The 22,974-nt window shown below is 41.9% G+C and overlaps 1 protein-coding gene across 4 annotated transcripts in view; it reads left to right on the forward strand.

Moving 5' to 3' along the window:
* Positions 1-22,974, forward strand: part of PRKACB (protein kinase cAMP-activated catalytic subunit beta) — a 120,492-nt gene that overhangs the window by 26,961 nt on the left and 70,557 nt on the right. The window contains exon 1 of one of the 4 annotated variants that reach the window (XM_053243210.1): positions 13,962-13,998. The exons of the other annotated variants lie outside the window; for them this stretch is intronic. Coding sequence (XP_053099185.1) covers positions 13,977-13,998 — 22 coding nt within the window. The 5' untranslated portion in view covers positions 13,962-13,976. Of the gene's footprint in view, positions 1-13,961; positions 13,999-22,974 lie in introns of those variants that run through there. 4 annotated transcript variants of the gene reach the window in all.

Consider the following 22,974-nt stretch of genomic DNA (forward strand, 5'->3'; position numbering starts at 1 on the left):
TGTGGTGCCTAGACTAAGATATTCAGAAGTAGAGTTATTTAATAAACATATTATTTGTCCCAGGCAGCCCTGGTCTTGTTGTAAGTATGTTACTGTAAAAAGGGTAAAGAGAAGTCCATTGACCCTCCCCCTCTACAGTGTTGGTCACTAAATTTGGTAACTTTGGCAAGTGTCCATTTATCTGGCTCCTAGATAAAAAGAAAAATTGCAAAGGTCTGTGTTCCATTGTACCTGAATTTAAAAAGGGCTAAAGAGTACTGCTTCAGCTTTACAATACAACAGTGAGATGGGGGACAGAATTTCATCTTAAACCTAGGATTCTGATGTTGTAGCTACTGAGTGTAGTGGAGTTGGTGTTGCCCTTGTGCCATCAGAACTGAGGGAACCACAGGCATAGGACATCAAAGGCAGATGTGCTGTGAACATTCTATATGGTACATATACAACCCTTGAAAGTTCCATGTTGCAGTGTGCATGTATTTTAGCAATACGGTAGTGCATAACTAGCTGGGGAAGCCATTCAGGGTGCTTGCGGTAGAAAAAGAAAACAAAAACCCTAGGTAATTCTCTGGAAGTATTATATATCCCCTTGATGTTTACCATTCCTCAAAAGAAAAATAGCAAAAATAACATATGTGAACATAAATTGGGGGAAGATCAGAGGGAAATAATTGAATGTTGGTCTTAAAACTGATCACTCAACAAAAAAACCCTTAATATTAAAAATTGTAAGAGTTTTTGTTCCCAGCAACATAAAATTATACTTAAGCAGTACTGTACTTCTAAACTTCTAGGAATGCATGCTTGTAAATAATTGCTGACAATCTCATCTAGCAGTTGTTGGAAGCCTTCTGAATATATCTAATGTTTTTAACTTTTTCTTTCTGTAAGGCTTTTCTTTGATAGAGAAGCTATCACTCATTGTGGTATACTAGTATTCACCATGTCTCTTTGCTGATTTCTGTTTGTTTGTTCTACACAGCTATATAGTGGCTGTTTATTTAAAAACTTGACCCCAATAACTTGGATTTGTATGAGTGGATACTTGTGCTAACATAGAGGTTCTTAAAATTGTATGTTACAGACGAATTATAAACATAAAGTATGAGTTTGTCATTTGTATGCCATAATGGTGGCATAATCCTGGAGTATACTGAAATAATCTTTTCACAATTCACACTAAATGTTCTAGCATGTCATAATTCCTCTTGCATATGGTACAAGCCCTGTTACCCAAGCTTTCTGCAAAAGCTATGCAGCCTCCAAGAGTGCTGAATAACAGAAACATTATTTATAAACAGAACGTATGGAGAACTGAAGTAACTACTAGCCTGGGTAGCATAATTGGATAAAAGGCTATGCTAGTGACGTGGGCCAGTGCTTTATTGGAAACTGAATACTAACCATGTTCCTTCAGAAGCAAGTCCCATTGATGATGTGGTATGTGGGGCAGGGTTATACAACTACATGTCACTGGAAAATGCTTAAAGTCCTCTCTTTAGTTAGAAGTTTAAAAAAAAATCCTCCTATCTGAAGAAATGGCAATGTTGGGTTCATGCTGTAATTGGTGAAATTTTATTTAAATAAAATTTTATTTTATTTACTTTTTCAGTGCCTGGCTTTCACTCCCATGAAGGCTTATTGCCCTCGACACCCAAGCTGTAAATGTGACTAGTTTTAAATCTTTACAACTTGGTCATCTCTCTGACTTATTTGTGCAAAATCTGCTCTGTTCCAAAATATGTAATAAAACTGGATGTCATGGTATACGATATCAACTACACTTCATTTACCATTTCAAAAAACATACATACAGTATAAAATGTCTGAATGACCAAAATATTACAGGAAGTCCTCAGACATCTGACAGAATTGGTTCCTGAAAAATGTGCCTTAAGGTTTAAAAAAAAAAAAGTCATCTTGACTTGGAACCTTTTCTCCATTAAGAAACAATGTTATAAATGGGAGGGCGAGATTGGTCCCTGAACGAAGACTACTTATTAATTCCGCTGCCAAAGCTGATGTGTCAATCACAGATGTTCAGACTTGCAGCAGAAAGGTATAATGGAGAATCAGAAACTGCTTACTCTTGCCACCTGCTCACTTTCCATTCCCTTCCTGATTCATTCTCATTTTTCCATGGAAAGAAGGGAGGCAACTGGGTAATTGTCCTCATTCTCTTCTCCTCCTGGACATGAAGGGAAGATTAGACAGGAAAGGAAGGAGGTTAGGCAGGAAGTGGCATGTGGACTGAGAACAGGACAGTCTTTCTGTCTCACTGTCATAGCACAGCAGCTGATTCTGGAGCAGAAGTAGCAGGACTGGTGGCAGGGAGAACCTCTTGGACAAATGAGTCAGCCAATCTCTCTGTGGCCACAGAGGCAGCGGCAGTTGCCACCTGGAGTGCCAATCTCAATGCCCAAGTGAGTCTGAGCCACCGCCGCTGTCATTGCCGCTGCCGCCACCTCCTCCACAACAAACACCAGCAGCCGTGTAGTGCAGCCTCCCTTCTCACAGTGAGTGCTGTAAGGCTGAAACACCATTGTAAAGCTAAAACAATCTACAAATATCAAGTGCCATACATCTTAACGTGAGGCGTCTTAAGACAGAGACTGGGGATGGGCCATAGCTCATTCCAGGTTCAATCCCTGACATCTCTAGGTAGGGCTGGGAATTACTCTTGTCTCTGTCTGTCAAGATGGACAGTACAGAGCTAGATAAACCAATGGTCTGGCTTGGTATAAGGCAGCTTCCTGTGTTCCTATGACTGTAGGATTGCACATATAAAGTAAACTTTGCAGTAGATCTGTTAAGGTATATCTTTAAGTACTGAAAATTTGATAGAGAAATGTGTGCTAATTCTAACTGTGCAATAAGATGGCTGCCAAATCAGGGCAAGTGGATACAAGACAGGTGGCCACTGTTACAGATTCTAACAGACTAACATTCTTAACAAAGATTAATGTAAATAAACCCAAAAGTTACTAGCTCAACTGTTTAACAAGTACTTGTGTTAGTCATTTTGACACAGACAGTCTGGAAGAATAATGAACCATTCCTCCTGTTTATAAGAATCTCCTTTCCTAGTTATCTGGGAGCAGGTGAGCAGATCTTTAGAAGCTTGCTCTATATGGCAATCTATTCCTTTAGAACTTACTTGTTTTCAATACAGATAGACTTACCCATGTGTGACTTGTCATCTTCTAATGCTTTGATATATTTTTAAATGATTTAGACTCCTGGAAACAGTGGAAAGTATTATCTAAATTACTGACTTCTCTCCCTGACTGGCTTTTCTCTGTATTTTGATGCAGAGTGTTTCCAAAACGGTAATGAATTAGCCATTGTTTCAGTGCACAAATCTTCTTGGACCAATTTTTATGCTTTGCTATGCAGCTATCTTAAAAAGTTCAACTAAGTGAAAATGATTTATATTAAATTAATGTTTTACAGGTTTCATTGCTTGTGAACATATGAAACTGCCTTGTACTGAGTCAAATTATTAGTCCATCTGTCTTATAGATGGATGGAGAGGAGAGCTGGTCTTGTGATCACAAGCATGATGTGTCCCCTTAGCTAAGCAAGGTCTGCCCTGGATGCATATGAATTGGAGACAATGTGTGTGCACTGTAAGATAGTCCCCTTAAGGGATGGAGCTCCTCTGGGAAGAGCAGAAGGTCCCAAGTTCCCTTTCTGGCATCTCCAAGATAGGGCTGAGAGAGATTCCTGCCGCTGCCAGTCTGTGTAGCCAATACTGAACTAGATGGACCTATGATCTGACTCAGCATATGGCAGCTTCCAGGTTTTCAGATGGATCCTTCCTAGCTGCATTTGGGCATGTTAGGGATTGAACTTGGGTCCTTCTACTTGCAAAGCTGTGCTCTATTATTATGCCTGTGTCTGAATACAAATGGGAAGTTTGATTGAAATCATTGACTTAAATCAACAAGAAAATTTTAAATTTAACCCATTCTGGAAACTAGGAATACTCAGTCACATATGTCATATTTGCTGCAAAAGCAGTGATCAGAACATCTTGATTCACTCCAGGCTCCACATCCTATGAATACTGCCACAGTTGACTGTTGCTCGCTTAGATCTTTGAAAATGAGTCTGTCCTTGTAATGGTCACTGTTCATATTTCCCTTCTATATAATTTTTCTTCTCATTCTTTAGAATATTTTTATCTGATGGGTAGATTTAAGGGCTGATGAGGCACAATGTGTTTCTGTACAAAGCATAATAAATAGAAAAAATAGTGAAATCTGGTTGTGTTGGGGCCTGAGGACAGGAAGTAATTGCAGCTTCTGTCACTTTTCTGATAAGGCGCTTATTAATAATGAGATAACAAGTTGTTGTTGCATTAGTGAATCTGAAGCTTGTATTTGGAAACCTCTACTAGCAGAACAGTTCTCTTCCATCCAAAACTTATACTCTGCTTTCCCCCCTTCTGTTCAAGAAAAATGTAATATAGGGAACATAAGAACAGCCCTGCTGAATCAGGCCCAAGGCCCATCTAGTCCAGCATCCCGTTTCGCACAGTGGCTTGCCAGATGCCACTGGAAGCCACAGACAGGAGTTGAGGGCATGCCCTCTCTCCTGCTGTTACTCCCCCGCAACTGGTACCCAGAGGCACCCCGCCCCCGAGACTGGAGGTGGCCCACAGCCCTCCGACTAGTAGCTGTCAATAGACCTCTCCTCCATGAAGTTATCCAAACCCTTCTTAAAGCTATCCAGGTTGTTGGCTGTCACCACATCTCGTGGCAGAGAATTCCACAAGTTGATTATGCATTGTGTGAAAAAGTACTTCTGTTTGCTGGTCCTAGATTTCCTGGCAATCAATTTCATGGGATGACCCCTGGTTCTAGTGTTGTGGGAGATGGAGAAGAATTTCTCTCTATCCACTTTCTCCACACCATGCATGATTTTGTAGACCTCTGTCATGTCTCCCCGCAGTCGTGATTTTTTCTAAACTAAATAGGCCTAGGTGTTGTAGCCTAGCCTCATAAGAAAGGTGCTCTAGGCCCTTGATCATCTTGGTTGCCCTCTTCTGCACCTTTTCCAGTTCTACAGTGTCCTTTTTTAGATGTGGTGACCAGAATTGTACACAGTACTCCAGGTGTGGCCACACCATAGTTTTGTATAAGGGCATTATGATGATGATATTATTATTATTATTGCAACATTTATATCTCACTCTTCCTCCAAGGAGCCCAGAGCGGTGTGCTACATACTTGAGTTTCTTTCACAACAACCCTGTGAAGTAGGTAATCTCCTTCCTAATGATCTCTAGCATGGAATTGGCCTTTTTAACAGCTGCCGCACATTGAGTGGACACTTTCAATGAGCTGTCCACCACGACCCCAAGATCCCTCTCCTGGTCGGTCACCGACAGCTCAGATCCCATCAGCATATACTTGAAGTTGGGGTTTTTTGTCCCAATGTGTATCACTTTACACCTGCCAACATTGAACCACATTTGTCACTTTGTCGCCCACTCCCCCAGGTTGGAGAGATCCTTTTGGAGCTCTTCACAATCAGTTATGGATTTCACTACCCAAAAGAGTTTGGTATCATCTGCAAATTTGGCCACCTCGCTGCTTACCCCTGCTTCTAGATCATTTATGAATATATTTAAAAACACCGGTCCCAGTACAGATCCCTGGGTGACCCTACTTCTTACTTCCCTCCATTGTGAGAACTCTCCATTTATACCTACCCTCTGTTTCCTGTCTTTCAACCAGTTAGCAATCCACACATGTACTTCTTCCCTTATCCCATGACTGCTAAGTTTCCTCAGGAGTCTTTGATGAGGAACTTTGTGGAAAGCTTTTTGGAAGTCCAGGTATACTATGTCAACTGGATCACCTTGATCCACACACTTGTTGACACTCTCAAAGAACTCCAAAAGGTTGGCCAGGCAAGATTTACCTTTGCAGAACCCATGCTGGTTTACTCCCAGCAGGGCCTGTTCTTCTATGTGCTTTACAATTTTATCCTTGAGGATGCTTTCCATCAATTTGCCCGAAACGGACGTTAAGCTAAGTGGCCTGTAATTTCCCGGATCACCCCTGGATCCCTTTTTGAAAATCGGTGTTACATTTGCTACTCTCCAGTCCTCTGGTACAGAACCTGATGTGCAGGGATAAGTTAAATATTTTAGCAAGGAGGTCAGCAATTTCACATTTGAGTTCTTTGAGGGCTCTTGGATGGATGCCATCCGGCCCTGGTGATTTGTTAGTGTTCAGTTTTTCCAGACAGTTTAGAATATCATCTCTCGTCACTTCTATCTGGCTCAGTTCTTTAGCCTCTATCCCTAAAAAGCCTGGTTCAGGAACAGGTATATACTCAGTATCCTCTGCCGTGAAGACGGACGCAAAGAACTCATTTAGCTTCTCTGCAACCTCTATATCCTCCTTAATAATCCCTTTCACTCCCTCATTGTCTAATGGTCCAACTGCCTCCCTGGCAGGGTTCCTGCTTCTGATGTATTTAGAGAAGTTTTTGTTATTCCCCTTGATGCTCCTAGCTAAATTTTCCTCAAACTCTCTTTTCGCCTCCCTTATTGTTGCCTTGCATTTCTTTTGCCAGAGTTTGTGTTCCAGGCAAAGTGAATTATTTTTCTCTTCTTAAGGTTTGTATAGAACCAAGGTAGCTTTAGGAAGCTGGGTTCAGAGAATGGCCTGAAGGCACCTGATACAGTTTAAACACTGAAGCAAAGCAGGTTTGGACCTGGCTGAAACTTTCATGGAAGACTGCCAGGAATTTTATGTACACTGTTTAGAGTTCTTTAGAGGCAGGCAGAATGTAACTTAAATTGTGGACTTCGAGCAGGCATTTTGCTCAGTATTTGGTTATTTTAAATCTTAAGATTACTCTGGGTTTGCATGCCTGCTGTAACATGTCCAATGTTGAGCTTACCAAATGGGCATTCATAAATCTGTTGACCTCTAGGAGGAAACAGGATAATGCATGTGTACTTGAACCCCAGATGTGTGGGTATATATAAATGTGGAAGAAAACAAGAGTTGCAGTTCATATTTCTCTAGCAGAATGAGTCTATAGTTTCTTCCTGCTTTCTGATTGGAATGCCAGTGATAGATATGCTAATCAACAAACTGAATACATATTTGATTGATTTGTCTCTTCTTTCCCCACCCACGTTTAGGCAAGCTGTCTGCCTTGGCATAGTATGTATTTAACTGAATAAAATTCCTTGCCTTATTTCATTATACACTCAGTTTTTAAAAGTGGAAAAACTATTCCAGAGGAAAGGGGAAATGGATTCATGATGTTGCAGGAAGCCAACCAGTCAACAGAGACAATGGTTTTGAACAGATTAATCTGCGAGGAGTTTGTCTGAATAAAATGCAATGAAAGGGCTTCTGCAATGGCGGCGTCTTGCTAATATGCCTGTCCAGAGATGTGGGGTGATTTTTTTTTAAACTTCTACCATACTTTTCAATTGAAATGTTTCAATTTCTGAAATTGCCACTTGAAAAACTTTTGAGGGGAAATTGATATGAGTTGTGTGTTAACATATAAATAGGTTAAATAACAATCCGATCACAATCTATATAAGACATTAAGGAAATTTGTATAGTTTTTTTTAAAAAGAAAAGCTAATGTAAATTTTATGCAAATGAGGGGGAAATTTGCATGGAACTCTTTCTGGAAACTATTTCAATTCAAAAATGTCCAGAAAACCCACATTCATATTTGTATGGATGCACCCTGTGTTTCTGAAAAGAATTAGGTGATCATACATTTCAGGCTACATTATAACATGTCAGTTGGAAATTACTGCTTAAAATTGACAAGTTAGATTTAGGAGTATATTGTTTAAAACACAGAATAGGTTTGTTTATGAAGGCATTGAAAAAATTATTTTAACAGAATAGCAAAGACATGAGAATATCCTCAAACTGGACAGATTCATTAATCTGCTCTAAAGGATTAACAGCAATGTTAATGCCAGTGCAGTGCCTTCTGGAAGATACACAGCCTGACTGAGCTTTGGTGAACTTTGTAAGAGGAGAAATCTGTGGTATTGGAGCAGCCTTATGAGGGCATCTCTCTGTCTTGTTAATTTGCCACATATGTGGAAAAGTAAATCTTGTATTATGATATAGGGAAGAGGAGATAATCTAGTTGTGTGGAGCTCAGCTGTTGTGAGTTGTGCAGTCCCAGCTAATATACTCTATAGCAGTCATTATGTATGTGCAAGATGCAGCTGTTAATGTGTCTGAGTGGAAGTGTGGTAGTAACCACCGGTGTTCCCTCTAACACGAATTCCCAGATGTTGTCTACAACTCTCATAATCCCCAGCCAAAGGCCATTGCAGTTGGGGATGCTGGGAGTTGTAGTGAACAACATCTGGGAATCCCTGTTAGAGGGTATAGTGGTAACCACACTTCATGATCATGCTTGGTTTAAAGTGGGGGTGGGGATTAGCTTCAAATGGGTGCAGACCAGCAAAAACCTATGTTAACTTTGAATACTTGGGAAAGCTGGTTGCATTGTGGATGTATTGGAAAGCACAAAAGAGAGTAGGTGCATGCCTTGAAAACAAAGGAGTTGCTTTATTGAGGGGTAATAGAGGTACAGAAAGTTAAGAGTGTGGTTAAGCAAGAGATTAGTGCCTAGTGAACTTGCTTATGATGATCTTCCCATAATGGGGTTTGGCAGACTCTATGGAGATGGCTTAGATAGATCCTAAAGCACATTCACCATGTCATAGCATTGGGAAGGGGGACAGAGGTTTGAGGTTGAAAGAGAAAGTAAAGCTCTTTTTAGCCTTCTTTCCAGAAGTTTTATGAGATCACCTGATATTCTGTGTGTCTGTTTGTGTGTCCCCCCTGCCCCCTATCAACTTTGCACCACCTGGACCAGTATGAACCAAATTGGGTACAGTTGTAAGGACACCTCAATGGCATAGTCTGTGATGATGTCGTCCACCCCAATTCAAGATGGCAGACATGTAAACGTTTGAGATGTGTGAGCTCACTTGTGGTTCATCTAACCAATCTGAACCAAATTTAGTCCAGTTGTAGGGATAGTGAAAGGAAAGTAGGCAAGTTAGTTCATACTAGAACAGCTTGTTCATATATCTACCAGATTTAGCTGGAGCACAACTTGTGCAACATGGGTTTCTGGAGTGTAAGTGGGGTATGAGAGATATTGATGTCTTATTTGGGGAGGGCTTTATAGGCAAACACATACCTGAGGCATGATTGAAGAGTTTTGGTGGAGGAGACAGATCCTTAGGAAGCTTAAAGTGTTTGGGAATGCTTGCTCCAAATTAAGGCATGAATATTGATTAGTTTCTTGGTATATCTCCTGTGTGCTCCATAAATAAATGTTGCACAAAAGAACACTGAAGACAGCAACCTGCGTAGAAATAGGAAGAGGGGCACATCATGCTTTTGAGCATTACTCGCCAATCTTGCTAACAGCGGGGAGAAAGAGGAGAGAAATTCAACTTAACCTTGGGATTTCTCATCAGTGTACTGTATACTCCTAAGGGAGGAAGAGAGCTGGCATTCCTTTGCTTTTGTCTCTCTTATTCCTCTGATTTGGTCTGCCCCCAATCTCTCTGTATATGCTCAGTTGCAATCAGAGGGGCATTTCCTTGTTTGAGGAGTGCATTGCAGCTCCCAAAATGGCATAGTGAGGGAGTCTGGTAACACAGCCTTCAAGGGTAATTTGTCTTCACCAAGAACTGTTTGGTGTTTTGAACCCTCTGCTATGGAATTCTCTGTCTGATCATCTCACCTTCTTCAGCATTGCGCACAATCTGTTCCCCCATTCCCCACATCCTGCTTCTTCTGTGATCTGCAGTGAAATTGATGCAGTGGCTTTCTCTGAATCTTTCTCATTTCTGCCACCTCTGTTGTTTCCACCTTAAAATTGTCATTGTCCCCAAGGCTCAATGTGTTTGCATTAGGGTTGTGCACGCCGCCATTCTCAGCAGTTCGGTTTGAATTTGAACCAAACTACCAGTCTGCAAACCGGTTCGTGAGAACTGGCCGGCGGTTCAGTTCATGTTCTCAAACTGGGTCTAACAGTTTCAGCCCAGTCCAAGGGGCTCTGCTTATAAAGGGGAATCTGGTGGTGATTTGCTTTGATACAAGCAAAGGGGATTCCTATCTCTAAAGGTGTTCAAATGGCAGGTGGGGAATCGGGCGAGAGGGCACATTACCAGTGATGGGGTGACAATGGCCCCCCCGGGCCCTGCTCTCCCCCCCCGGGCCCCGCTCTCCCCCCCCGGGCCCCGCTCTCCCCCCCCGGGCCCCGCTCTCCCCCCCCCCCGGGCCCCCACACCCGCTCTCACCCCCCAGCAGCATGGGCCAGCAGAGGCCCAGTTCTGGCCTCCATGAATTCACTGAGGCTATTTTCATGACCTCTGCACATGCACAGGACCCAGAACACGCTGCTTGGAAGGGGGAGCACTGGTGGGGCTGCTGCCACCTTGCTGCCAGTAAAGTGCCCCCATGCCTTCCCCCATCTGCCCTTTGAACCCCTTTAGAGGTAGGAATCTCTTTTGCTTATAAAGGGAAACCTTACCAGATTCCCCTCTACAAACATAGCCCTTTGGACTGGGCCAAACAGGTTCAATCCAAATGGGCCCGGTTCAGTTAAAACTCGGACCGGCCGCCTTTTGGGGGGGACTGGTCCTGTTCAAGCTCAAACCAGGCTGGTTCAAATCAAGCTTGACTCAGTTCGAACCAGTTCTGCACACCCCTAGTTTGCATCTCTCTTGATGACTTACATGCAGCTTTCTTCCTCAATCCTAGCTCACTTATTCCATTTGATTTATGCTCTTATGCAGATGAATATTCATCCTCACCTTCCATCTGTCTGGCTAAACAATACTACATCTCTCTAACCCACAGCAGTTCTAGAAATCCTTAGTGCCTCTTTTCAAAATATGATACCTTTTCCTCCTCTCTTTCAAATACTTTATCGTTTCCTTCAACACCAACATAGAAACCATATATTCTATTCATGCTTCTTCTATCCCTACCCACAATCCTTTCCTCTTTCTTCCTGTTTTGCCTGACAAGTTCATTACCTTGGTATTCTCATCAAATCCCTCCACATTAATCCTAACCTTTTCCAACTTGTCGTTGCCATTCCCCCTGTCATTTTCCTCCTTTCCACCACATCATCAACCTGCCTTCCCTCTGGCTTCTTCCCTGCAGCATTCAAACATGCCACTATCTCCCCTATTCTCAATTTAAAAAACACAAAAAACACCTTGATCCTTCCTGTCTCCAACTGTTTCCCAGTTTCCTTCTGTCCTTTGCCTCCAAATTCCTGGAATGCGCTGGTGACTTCTGCTGCCAACTGCCACAAGGGAGAAAAGACAGAGGTATTGAGGTAGAAGAACTAGAGAAACAGAAGTATATTGAGACATGAGATCAGACAGATAGAGACGGAGACAAAGATGGATGGCTCCCTGTCCCCAAAGGGCTCACAATATAAAAGAAACATAAGATAGACACCAGCAATAGTCACTAGAGGTACTGTGCTGGGGCCACCTCTTGACTATGGGAATCGGAAGTACTGCGTTGCAGTGGTTCTGGTCCCTTCTTGGGGGGAGGGTCCAGAAGGTGGTGCTGCGGGACTACTGCTCAGCTCCGTGGCCATTGGCCTGTGGGGTCCCGCAGGGTTCGGTCTTGTCCCCCATGCTGTTTAACATGAAACTGCTGAGAAAGGTCGTCTGGGGACTTGGACTGAGTTGTCAGCAATATGCAGATGACAGCTCTATCTCTCCTTTTCACCTGACACTAGGGAGGCAGTGGATGTCCTGAATCGGGGGCTGGAGGCCGTGATGGGTTGGATGTGGGCTAATAAACTGAAACTGAATCCGGACAAGATGGAGGTAATGTTGGTCAGTAGGAGAGCCAATCGGGATGAGATTTTACCGGTTCTGGATGGGGTTGCACTCCCCTTGAAAGAGCAAGTACACAGCTTGGGGGTATTACTGGACCCAACTCTGCTTTTGGAAGCTCAGGTGGAGGTGGTGGCCAAGGGTGCCTTTGCACGGCTTCGGCTAATGTGCCAGCTGCATCCCTTTCTCGAGAAGGCAGATCTGGCCACAGTTACCCATGCCTTAGTCACGTCATGGCTGGATTCCTGTAACGTGCTCTACGTGAGGCTGCGCTTGAAGAATATCCGGAAACTGCAGCTAATGCAAAATGTGGCAGCTAGGGTTTTATCTGGAGCTGCCCAGTGGGAGCACATCACACCCATCCTGAAAGAACTGCACTGGCTACCAGTCTGTTTCCAGGTCCAATTCAAGGTGCTGGTTTTGACCTTTAAAGCACTTAACCATTTGGGCCTGGGATACCTGAGGGACCGCCTGCTCCCAAATGTTGCTGCCCACTTGATGAGGTCATCTGAGGGGGCTCTGCTCTGGGTGCCAACAATGAGGGAGTCTCGGTTGTCATGCACGCGGGACAGGGCCTTCTCTGTTGCTGCCCCCAGACTCTGGAATGCTCTCCTGGTGGCTATTCACTCCTCGGTCTCCATCACAGCTTTTAGAAAGAGTGTAAAATCTTGGCTTTTTGCCCAGGATTTTATTAGATTGTTTCTGCTGCTGCTCTCTGTACTCTGTATTGCTTTTATGATTTTGTTTTAAATATTTAATCAGATTTGTTTTATATTTTTAGCTTAATATTTTAATTGTGTCTTTTTTACAATCTTGTTTTTAAATTTTGCTGTAAACTGCCTTGGGATTGTTTGAATGAAAGGCGGTATATAAATTTAACAATAAATAAATGAATAAAATAAATTCTGGGAACAAGAAGGGGAGGTCTTTGTTAGAAGAGAGGGGGACATGTAGCCATGGAGGATGGCTGCAAGAGGATGACTGCAGCTCTTGGAAGATAGAACTGCAGGGGCTTGATTCTCAACCGGAGTTTGGTGAGTTCAAGGAAAAAGGAAGCCTGGGTTTTGGCTTTGGGAAGTTTAGTCTAGGGGAAAGTTTGTTTAGTTAGACTTTGCATTAGAATTTCTGTTGCTTTTGTGTGCGCCTCGTATATCCCTGATACTATTCTATTATTGTTTAGCTGTAATGTAACTAAACTAAGAAACACTAGCTGATGCCCCGTATGCCTAGGGTGTTGCAAAAGTCTCCATAAACTTTTAAACATGCCCAAGACAACCTATTTCTGTAATCTACTAAGTATTCTTACTGTCTCTAAGAAAGTTAGAAAGCCTCAGATGGAAGCAGTTTGTAGTAATTAAATAACATTGGCATTTTTAAAAGTCTGTTTTACAAGCCTCTCCAAGTTGATTTTTAACTCGGGTGGCAGGGGCAAAGAGGGATTACATCCTCAGACATTCAGCATCTATCGGTTTTCTCATCCCATGTAAGCTTACACATTGAAGGTTTTATTGGATTTGCCTAATACCTAGCGACAGAGGGACCTTAGATTAAAGCACCCAATCCACTGGTCCGGTTCTCTGAAAGTGTTAGGGTGCTTGGTGGCAGCCTTTTGAACCTACCGATAATTACAGAATAGTTTTGGGAGAAGCTAGCCAGAAAGCTCAGCAGGGATGATTCAGCATTTCTTTCCCTCACGTCAGCTTGCTCTGAGACAAAGGCTATATAATCTGCTACAGGACTGGACTTGGGTTTAGAAAACCAGTAGTTTTTACTAAAACTGTAGATGGTGGTTGAAGTTAAACACATGAGATATTGCTGTTGTAAAATTAAATTATGGAGAACGGGGGAAATAAAAAATATTTTATTCTAATAAAATATTTTAAAAATATTTGACCAGTTAGCCAAATCTTCTTATTTTTGGCAAGCCAAATACTGAACCCTTCATAGATAGATAGATACATACATACTCAAGGACATTTTTCTGCAATTTGTCATTACAGATACCATTTTGATTACTAGAGAGAGAAACTTGTTTGAAGGCACTGAAATAAGACTGGTGGTTTACAAACCAGCTGGATAAATGCTTCAACTCTTACAAATTGGTACAATGTATATGTACAATACCCAGTTTCTTTAAGATTTATATTGCTCAAAGCTTGTACAAAGTTCTGAACATACCAGTGCACTCTTTTAATCTCTAATTATGCAGACAAATTTAATATATTAAGAGTAGATTATCTCCATGTTGTCATTCCTATATTTAGCTGCTCAGAATGGGGTATCTGGCTGCTTTCTGTAAGAGGAATTCATGGTACTGTAAGTAAGGTCTATGACCTGAATTGGTGCCCCACATTTATGACCCAATATGTTTTCCAGTTGTAGTTGTCACACAGTCATAGGAAAAAGAACTTTTTGAAGTCGAAAATAAAGGAAAGTAGTTAAAGGCAAAACTACAAAGCGTTGGTTTTCTATCTGAAAAGTTGGTGTTGTGCCTTTAGATTTAGCATGGCATCAAAGTTAAATTCAGATAATGTTCTGAAACGATTACCTTGGATGTCGGTTAGAACATTTATGCTTCACTTTTGTGGGTTTTAAGGGTTCTCAGGATACCTTACTACAGCTCAGCTTCTAACTTTCTTGAAATATGTACTGGTTAAATAAGAGAGTTCTCTTATGTCTCTCACCCAGCTGTGTTCCTTCTCTCTATACAGCTTGAGGGATAACTGAATGCTGTGTTTGTATTTGTGTTATAATTTGAGTATATAGAATATGAACATCTGAAATATAAAAATGAAACCTCTTAAAATATTGATAATGCAAGAATACTGATGCATTAAGTCTAGTTGAATCCTCAAACCACAATGTGACACGCACTTTCCCCAAAGTTTATGTAACTAATATGTCAGGTTTTCTTAAGCATATTAAAAAATGATGTCTTCAGCCTACTATGCTTTTGTGCCTTTACCCAGCTTTCGCTGGTGCATCAGCTGTGTCCATTCCTGAAGAAAGTAAATCAGACCACAGTGACATGTGCCTGAATTGCTTTGAGACTGGATATGCTCTTTACATATGGCTGCCCTTCAAAGCTTATCCCAAATGCTGCAATGCAGTTGTTAACTGGTGCTAGGTTAGTGGAGCAATTGACTCCACTGCACCAGCTTCCAATTTGTGTCTGGGCTCAACTAAAGTTGCTAGTTTTAAAGCCTTAGGCTGTTTGGGACCAGGCCACCTAAACGAATACCTCCACCTGTTTAATTCTACCTTGTTAGAATGTGAGCCCTTTGGGGACAGGGAGCCGTCTTATTCGTTTGTTATTTCTCTTTGTAAACCGCCCTGAGCCATTTTTGGAAGAGCGGTATAGAAATTGAATTAATAATAATAACAACAATAACAATAATAATAATAACAATCTTCATTGTGTGGTCCAAACAATGACAGCCGACATAGACCCCAGTGGCGGGCCCTGGCTTGCCTCTCCTGCCCCCCTCCTGCCGCCTCTAAGCTTCTCTCTCTCTCCCCCTCCCCCTGTACTACACGCTTACTCACTCTCTTACTGCCTCCATGGCCACCACACTTGCATGGACACTCCCTCTTTCTCTGAGAGAATAGTGTCAGCACTAGGTAGTGAAATTTAACTTATGACAAAAGCTTTATTTAATTGTAATGATTTAAAGATTGTAGACCTAAACATTACCAACTTATGAGATAGCTAGTGATGTGGCCAAGATACTTAGCTGGATAGTGTTTGTGCATTTGATTTTGTCCAGGCCCTCAGTACATCATCAGCCAAGAACTACAGTTTGGAGAGGAATTGTGGAACCCTGTAGAGTTCCACAAAAGGCCAGTGCAGATGTAATACTTATCATGAGACCAGTCAGATTGAACTGCAGGATTATGCATTATTTCCCCCAAATCATCGCACTTATATGAATTCCTCCACCCTTCTCCTGCTATCCTTAACCACGGTTCAAGATATGCATACACTAGTGTTACACGTTAATAATGCTAACCAGAGTTTACACTAAACCAAGTGCTGCCCTCTGCAGTACTAGAGGGTAAGTATAGAAAGTTCCTAATTTGGAGAGACTGTGTCCTTGTGGAAGTGGGAATATTGAGACAATTGGTCATGTGCTTCTGTATTGTTTTTTCTGTCACAAGCTGCGTTACAAATAGATTGTTCCTCTCATTCTTAGAGCCAACGTGGTATAGTGGTTAGAGTGCTGGACTAGGACCGGGCAGACCCGAGTTCAAATCCCCATTCAGCCATGATACTAGCTGGGTGACTCTGGGCCAGTCACTTCTCTCTCAGCCTAACCTACTTCACAGGGTTGTTGTGAGGAGAAACTCAAATATGTAGTACACCGCTCTAGGCTCCTTGGAGGAAAAGAGGGATATAAATGTCATACATACATACAATACCCCCCTGACAATTCCGATGAATTTTATATAAACTTATTTTTCTCCCTCGAAGTAGGAGGTCACGGCTTATTTATTTCTGATAAACACACTTATGTCTCACACTCAGTAACCAAATGCTGCGATTAAAATTTGCTCATAGTATGTCAGAAATGGTCAATTTTAATTGTCCACCCTTTTTCTTTTTAATCTTGTTTTATCCTATTTTTTAATCTCAATATTCTATGTAACTGATTTTTTATATGCATGTATGTGTTTATATTGATATCTACCCCCAGGGTAGACTTATTTGATCTGGATTTGGTCAAAGATCATAATGAACTGAACTGAGATCTCAAACCAGGATTTGAATCTGCTTACTTATCTTCTGTTCAGGACAAGCTTTAGCTAGTGTTAATCATGATTAAGGTACAGCTAGAAAACCAAAACCAAACAGGGTGTAGTCCTGTTGAAGTGAACAAAATCGGGACAAAGAGACACCACCAAAGTAATTGGAACAATCAGCATGCACATTTTTTTGCCAACATAAAAAAATGTATGTATGTTATTTACTAAGGAGACTGAAAATACCATGAAATTGCTGCTCACTTCTTGTCAGTGATGATGACCTTGACTTGCATGTTAGAAGGTTATCTTTCAGGAATGGCTGGCTTGTAATCGGTTTTCCAGTTGCAGATAAATTGTGAAACCTCAGAACAACTTGGCTGGCTTGCAGGTTGCTCTTGAACATGTTCTGGGATGATTTGATGATTAGGTGCTTGCAGAGTTTGAGTGCTGAATGTTCTCCGAGATGTCTATGTGACAGGCTCAAAACGGGTGTTGTTTTGCTTTGAAATGTTTAGTATGTCACTTTGATGATATCAGAAGCTTTAACACACAGGGTTATCTTAAATTTGGAGGCACATAAGAGCTGTTTAACTGTGTAATGAGAGTTCAGTTTAACACTGTTTCCACTACTGTGACTTTTAACAGTTGTTTGAAGCTATTGTTATTGCAGGTACAGCTGTTTCTATCAATGCTGCACTTGCTAAAAGTCTTGCTGAAACTGCTTAAATGTCCTGGCAATCAGTTGCATGGTGAATCTGACAACTTATGGTTCTACTGGCCCTGTTCTATACAAATTGACTATCTTGGTTGAGGCTCTTAAATTATTCATTACATTATAATGTATTTTGTACCCACTGCTGTCAACCTGAAAATACCAAGTACTTAGCCCATTGTATTGGGACAGCATTATTGCTAATGTAGCATTAATTGATTTACTGGGTAATCTTGCTTCAGTAATGGCTGCAGTTTGGGTTTTGGACAGCAGATGCCAGTAGGTATCTTCTGAATTAAAATAGAAATGTGGCCAGCATTGCCATAGCAACAACTTCCTCTTGGCATTGCTATTTATAGAAATGCTGCTGCCTTGCCTTTACATTGCTTTCCTGCTAACGAGAGACTTTCTAAATGGGTTTTAAAAGCTTGTTTAGCAAGATATAGTGTATCTGTTGGCTCTGTTCTGATTTTTAAATTCGTGAGCACCAACAGTTGTGTTCTTAATTTCTTAGGTTGGGATACAAAAAGCTACTTAGGCAAGTCCACATGCTTGGATGTGCTTAAGGCTTTATTCCCCCTTCTTTGAATATGAGAGATCCTAAGTCATGTCACAAACAGTCTTTGGAAGTCCTCTGTTTCAAAAGCAATTTATGGTGCCATTAGAGTGGGTGAACGCTTGAGAAGAGACCAAAACCTGTTAGGGGCTGGTTGTGTAGTACTCTGGATCCATGTCATAGTAAAGTTTGCTCATCAGACTACAAATTAACACATCAATTAATTGCATGTGGAAGTTGAACATGTTAAATTGTAGAATTTTAAAAAGAGCATTTACAATTAAAGTATCCTTTTCCAAGGTCATAAAATGGCAAAACTACAAGATATGTTCTTTACCAAGAAGAGTTTATTTTACACTGGAAGACCAGTAAGACACTTCTCTTCTATGTTGTAATCTCTTCTTCCTTCTTCAAAAACTTGCATGCATTTCCTGACCTTTGATTACTTTTACTTTATAAGATTATAATGCATGAACTAGACCTTAGTCTATATTTTTTGCTAGAAATTACTTTGAGGGGAGTGAATAAAAACTGGCATGTATGCCTGTGGCTGCACACAGAAAACCATCTTTTTCTAGTGTATATACTTCTACTCGCTCTGACCCACATTATATGATCCAACAAAACATGGTTTATTTAGATTGTGAACAAGCAGTATGTTCACATGAATTCCAAGCTGCTTGGTGAGCTAACCACAGTTTCCCATCGTCTGAACAGAGAACTGTGTGTAAGCAGTTCATCAAGTGGATTTTGACTCCTTGCACACACACAGCCCTGTGGTTTTCTTCTGGTAGAATACAGGAGGGGGTTACCATTGCCTCTTCGCATGCAGTATGAGATGATGCCTTTCAGCATCTTCCTATATCGCTGCTGCCTGATATAGGTGTTTCCCATAGTCTGGGAGACATACCAGTGGGGATTTGAACCAGCAACCTTCTGCTTATTAGTCAAGCATTTCCCTGCTGCACCAGTTAAGGTGGTAGTTCCTACAAACCACCTATAATTGTTCCTGTTTTTGAGAAGTCAAATCATAATCTTGTCCCTTGGTTGGACAGTTCGGTGGGGGTGACTGAGTTGGGGGAGTCCATAAAACCAGAATGCCCAGTGCGCACACATGTTTTGGGCACTTGCGGTTTTATGTCGACTAGGGCTGCAAGGAGATATGCAGCAGCCCCACGCCAGCGGTTTTGGTGGCAGCACTGATGGGGGAAATATGGGGGCGGGGGTAAGGGCACCCTCCCCTGCTCCATAAAGGTAAACCTACCATACCACCGAACCAGTTCATGTATATGCCTACTGTGCACCCATCTTCATTATCTGTGGATCTAAAGACACTTGAAATTCGCCTATCTGTGGTTCCTAGGTGGAACCATTTTGCTGAAAAAAGCCATTTTGTGGCTCTGTAACAGGGCTGCTCAACTTTGGCCCTCCTGCAGATGTTGGCTTACAACTCCCGTCATCTCTGGCTATTTGTCACTGTGGCTGGGGATTCTGGGAGTTCTAATCCAAAAACAGCTGGGGGGCCCAAGTTGAGCAGGCCTGCTCTATAAGAACAGCCCGGCTGAATTAGGCTCAAGGCCTATCTAGTCTAGCATCCTATTTCACACAGTGGCCCACCAAATGCCTCCGAGAAGCCCACAGGCAGGGGAAGAGGGCTTGCCCCCTCTCCTGCCATTGCTCCCCTACAAGTGGTATTTAGAGGGATCTTGCCTATAAGGCTGGAGGTGGTCTATAGCCATCAGACTAGTAGCCATTGATAGACCTGTTCTCCATGACTTTGTCTAAGCCCCTTTTGAAGCCATCCAAGCTAGTGGCCATCAACACATCCTGTGGCAGAGAATTCCATAAGCTAATTAGATTCCATAAGCTAATTTGATTGTGAGCCCTTTGTTGACAGGGATCCACTTTATCCATCTTATTTATTTGTTATTTCTCTGTGTACACCTCCCTGAGCCTTTTTTGGAAGGGCAGTATAGAAATTGATTGAATGAATATGCTCTGTGTGAAGTACTGCCTTTTGTCCATCCTAAATTCTATGCTAGTGATCATTAGGAAGGTGATTGAAAATAAAAATGCTAGTGTTATAATGCCATTATATAAATCCATAGTGCAGCCACATTTGGAGTACTACGTTCAGTTCTGGTCACCATATCTTGAGCACATTGCAAAACTGGAAAGGTGCAGAAGAGGACAACCAAGATGATCGTGGGCCTGAAGCAGCTTCCTTATGAGGCAAGGCTACAGCATCTGGGGCTCTTTAGTTTGGAAAAGCAGCAACTACAGGGAGATATGAGAGGGATGTAAAAAATTATGCATGGGTAGAGACAGTAGACAGGGAGAAATTTTTCTCCCTCCCTCACAACATTATAACCAGGGGTCATCCCATGAAACTGAAGGTCAGGAAATTGGCTTTTTTCACAGCTGCCATGCATGGAGTCATCACTTTCAATGAGCTGTCCACCACAACCCCAAGATCTCTCGCCTAGTCAGTCACTGGCAGCTCAGATCCAATCAGTGTATATGTGAAGTTGGGTTAGGGGTTTTTGTTTTGTTTTACTACTATATGTATTGCTTTACACTTGGTTACATTGAACTGCATTTGCCATTTTGTGGCCCACTCCACCATTTTGGAGAGATCTTCTTGGAGCTCCTTACAATCTGTTGTGGATTTCACTACTCCGAATAGTTTAGTGTCATCTGCAAATTTTGCCACTTTGCTTCTTACTCCAATTTATAGATAATTTATGAACAAGTTGAAGAGCACTAGTCCCAGTACAGATCCTTGGGGGATCCCACTCCTTCTTTCCTCCATTGTGAAAACTGTCATTTATTCCACCTTCTGTTTCCTGTCCTTCAACCAGTTACCAATCCACATATGAACATGTCCCTGTACCCATGACTGCTAAGTTCACTCAAGAGCCTTTGGTGGGGAACTTAGTCAAAAGCTTTTGTGGAATTCTAAGTATACTATGTCAACCGGATCATCTTTGTCCACATGCCTGTTGACACTCTCAAAGAACTCCAAATGGTTAATGATGCAAGACTTGCCCTTGCAGAAGCCATGCTGGTTCTCTTTCAGCATGGCCCGTTCTTCTATATGTTTAACCATTTTGCCCTTAAGTATGCTTTCCATCAATTTGCCAAGCACAGAAGTTAAGCTAACAGGCCTGTAATTTCCTGGATCCCCCTTGGATCCCTTCTTGCAAGTCATTGTTACGTTAGCTACTTTCCAGTTCCCTGGTACAGAGCCTGATTGTAGGTACAAGTTACATATTTTTGCTAGGAAACCAGAAATTTCATATTTGGCGCTTTCAGAATTCCTGGGTGGATTGCATCTGGCCCTGGTGATTTGTTCACTTTTAGTTTTCCAAGACAGTTTAGAACATCTTTGCTCATCACCTCAAATTGGCCCAGTTCTTCAGCCTCTGCACCTGAGAAGCTCAGTTCTGGAGAGGGTATACTGTAAGTATTCTCCACTGTGAAGACAGATGCAAAGAACTCATTCAATTTCTCTGCAATCTCCTCATCCTCCTTAATAATCCCTTTCATGCCTTCATCATCTAAGGGTCCAACTGCCTCCCTGGCAGGTTTTCTAATTCTGTTATATTTAAAGAAGCTTTTGTTGTTCCCCTTGACACTTCTAGCTATATGCTCCTCAAACTCTTTTTGCATCCCTTATTGTCTCCTTGCATTTCTTTTGCCACCATTTATGTTCCTTTTTGTTCTCTTCATTTGGGCAGGACTTCCGTTCTTCTGAAGGAAGTGTTCTTCCCTTTCATAGTTCCCCTAACTCGACTTGTTAGCCATGCTGGCATCTTCCTGTACTTGGTGATACCTTTCCTTCTCTTTGGTATACATTCCAACAGAGCTTCTATTATTGTGACTTTAAGTAAGTTCCATGCTTTCTGGAGTGATTTGACTCTCCTGATTTTTTCCTTTTCAGCTTCCTTTTTACCAGTCCCCTCATTTTTGAGAAGTTTCCTCTTCTGAAGTCCAACGTCAGGCTTTCCTGGCATACTCCATGTGCATATAAGTTGAATTGGATCGCTCTATGTTCACTGTTCCCCAGTGGTTCAGATTTGTTTTTATATTTTTAGCACAATATTTTAATGTGTCTTTTTTATAATCTTGTTTTAAAATTTTATTGTGCGCCGCCTTGGGATTTTCTTAATGAAAGGCAGGGTATAAATTTAACAGTCAATCAACTTTTCCACTAGCCCTACTTAGAGATAACCAGGCCTAAAACTTTCTACATGTTGTGCTCTACCACTGAGCTGCAGCCCTGTTCCTGTCTTCCACATTCACATTTCCATAGGATGGTTCTCATTCCATTACATGCATGCACATTCAGTCTCTTGATTGGTTTCCCTGAGAATAATGTGACCACAAGCACAAAGGATTAATCTACTGTGCATCTGATTACATGCTGTCCCTACGTGTTCACATATGATGTCTGCACTGGCCAGTGATGGTGTAATTATGGTGGTTTGAATCGTCTTCTGCCATTCCTGCTTGCCATGTAACCCATGACCTCAGTATCTTCACTGGCAGGCGCATGAGGTCCAGCAGACTGTTCAGTGTAATGCATTCCACCTCTACATCTTCTTGCTCTCTCCACCTGGGACCAAGTTCCAACTCGCCTTTTGTTGGGTTTTATCGGACCACAAGAAGCAAGAAAAGACCAGATACGTACTGTTGATGGTTTATTCACTGATGCCAGGCTGAATGAAGCTGGTATATTGTCGGTGTGGCCTGTTGTGATCCTTTTGTCTTGGTTCTAGTGACTAAAGCCCCTGCTTTTGCAAGATGATTCTGTCAGATGATTTACTCATTCGAAACACTAGATCTGACATTCTGGGAGAAGCTGGTTTTATCTGCCCAAACCCAGGAGTACAGAACTATGCAGTGCCTCAGAGTGTTGACCAGACACTATCATCTTTCAAGGTCAGTTGAACTTGCAAGAGGAAATAAAACATAAGTTCCCCAAGAGAAGGATTTACTCTCCTGTCCCAAATGACTTAAATCAGTAGACTGAGCAAAGAGGCACCTTTCAAGGTGGTGATTCTC

This window comes from Hemicordylus capensis, chromosome 4, assembly GCF_027244095.1.
Source record: "Hemicordylus capensis ecotype Gifberg chromosome 4, rHemCap1.1.pri, whole genome shotgun sequence".
Classification (NCBI taxonomy): domain Eukaryota; kingdom Metazoa; phylum Chordata; class Lepidosauria; order Squamata; family Cordylidae; genus Hemicordylus; species Hemicordylus capensis.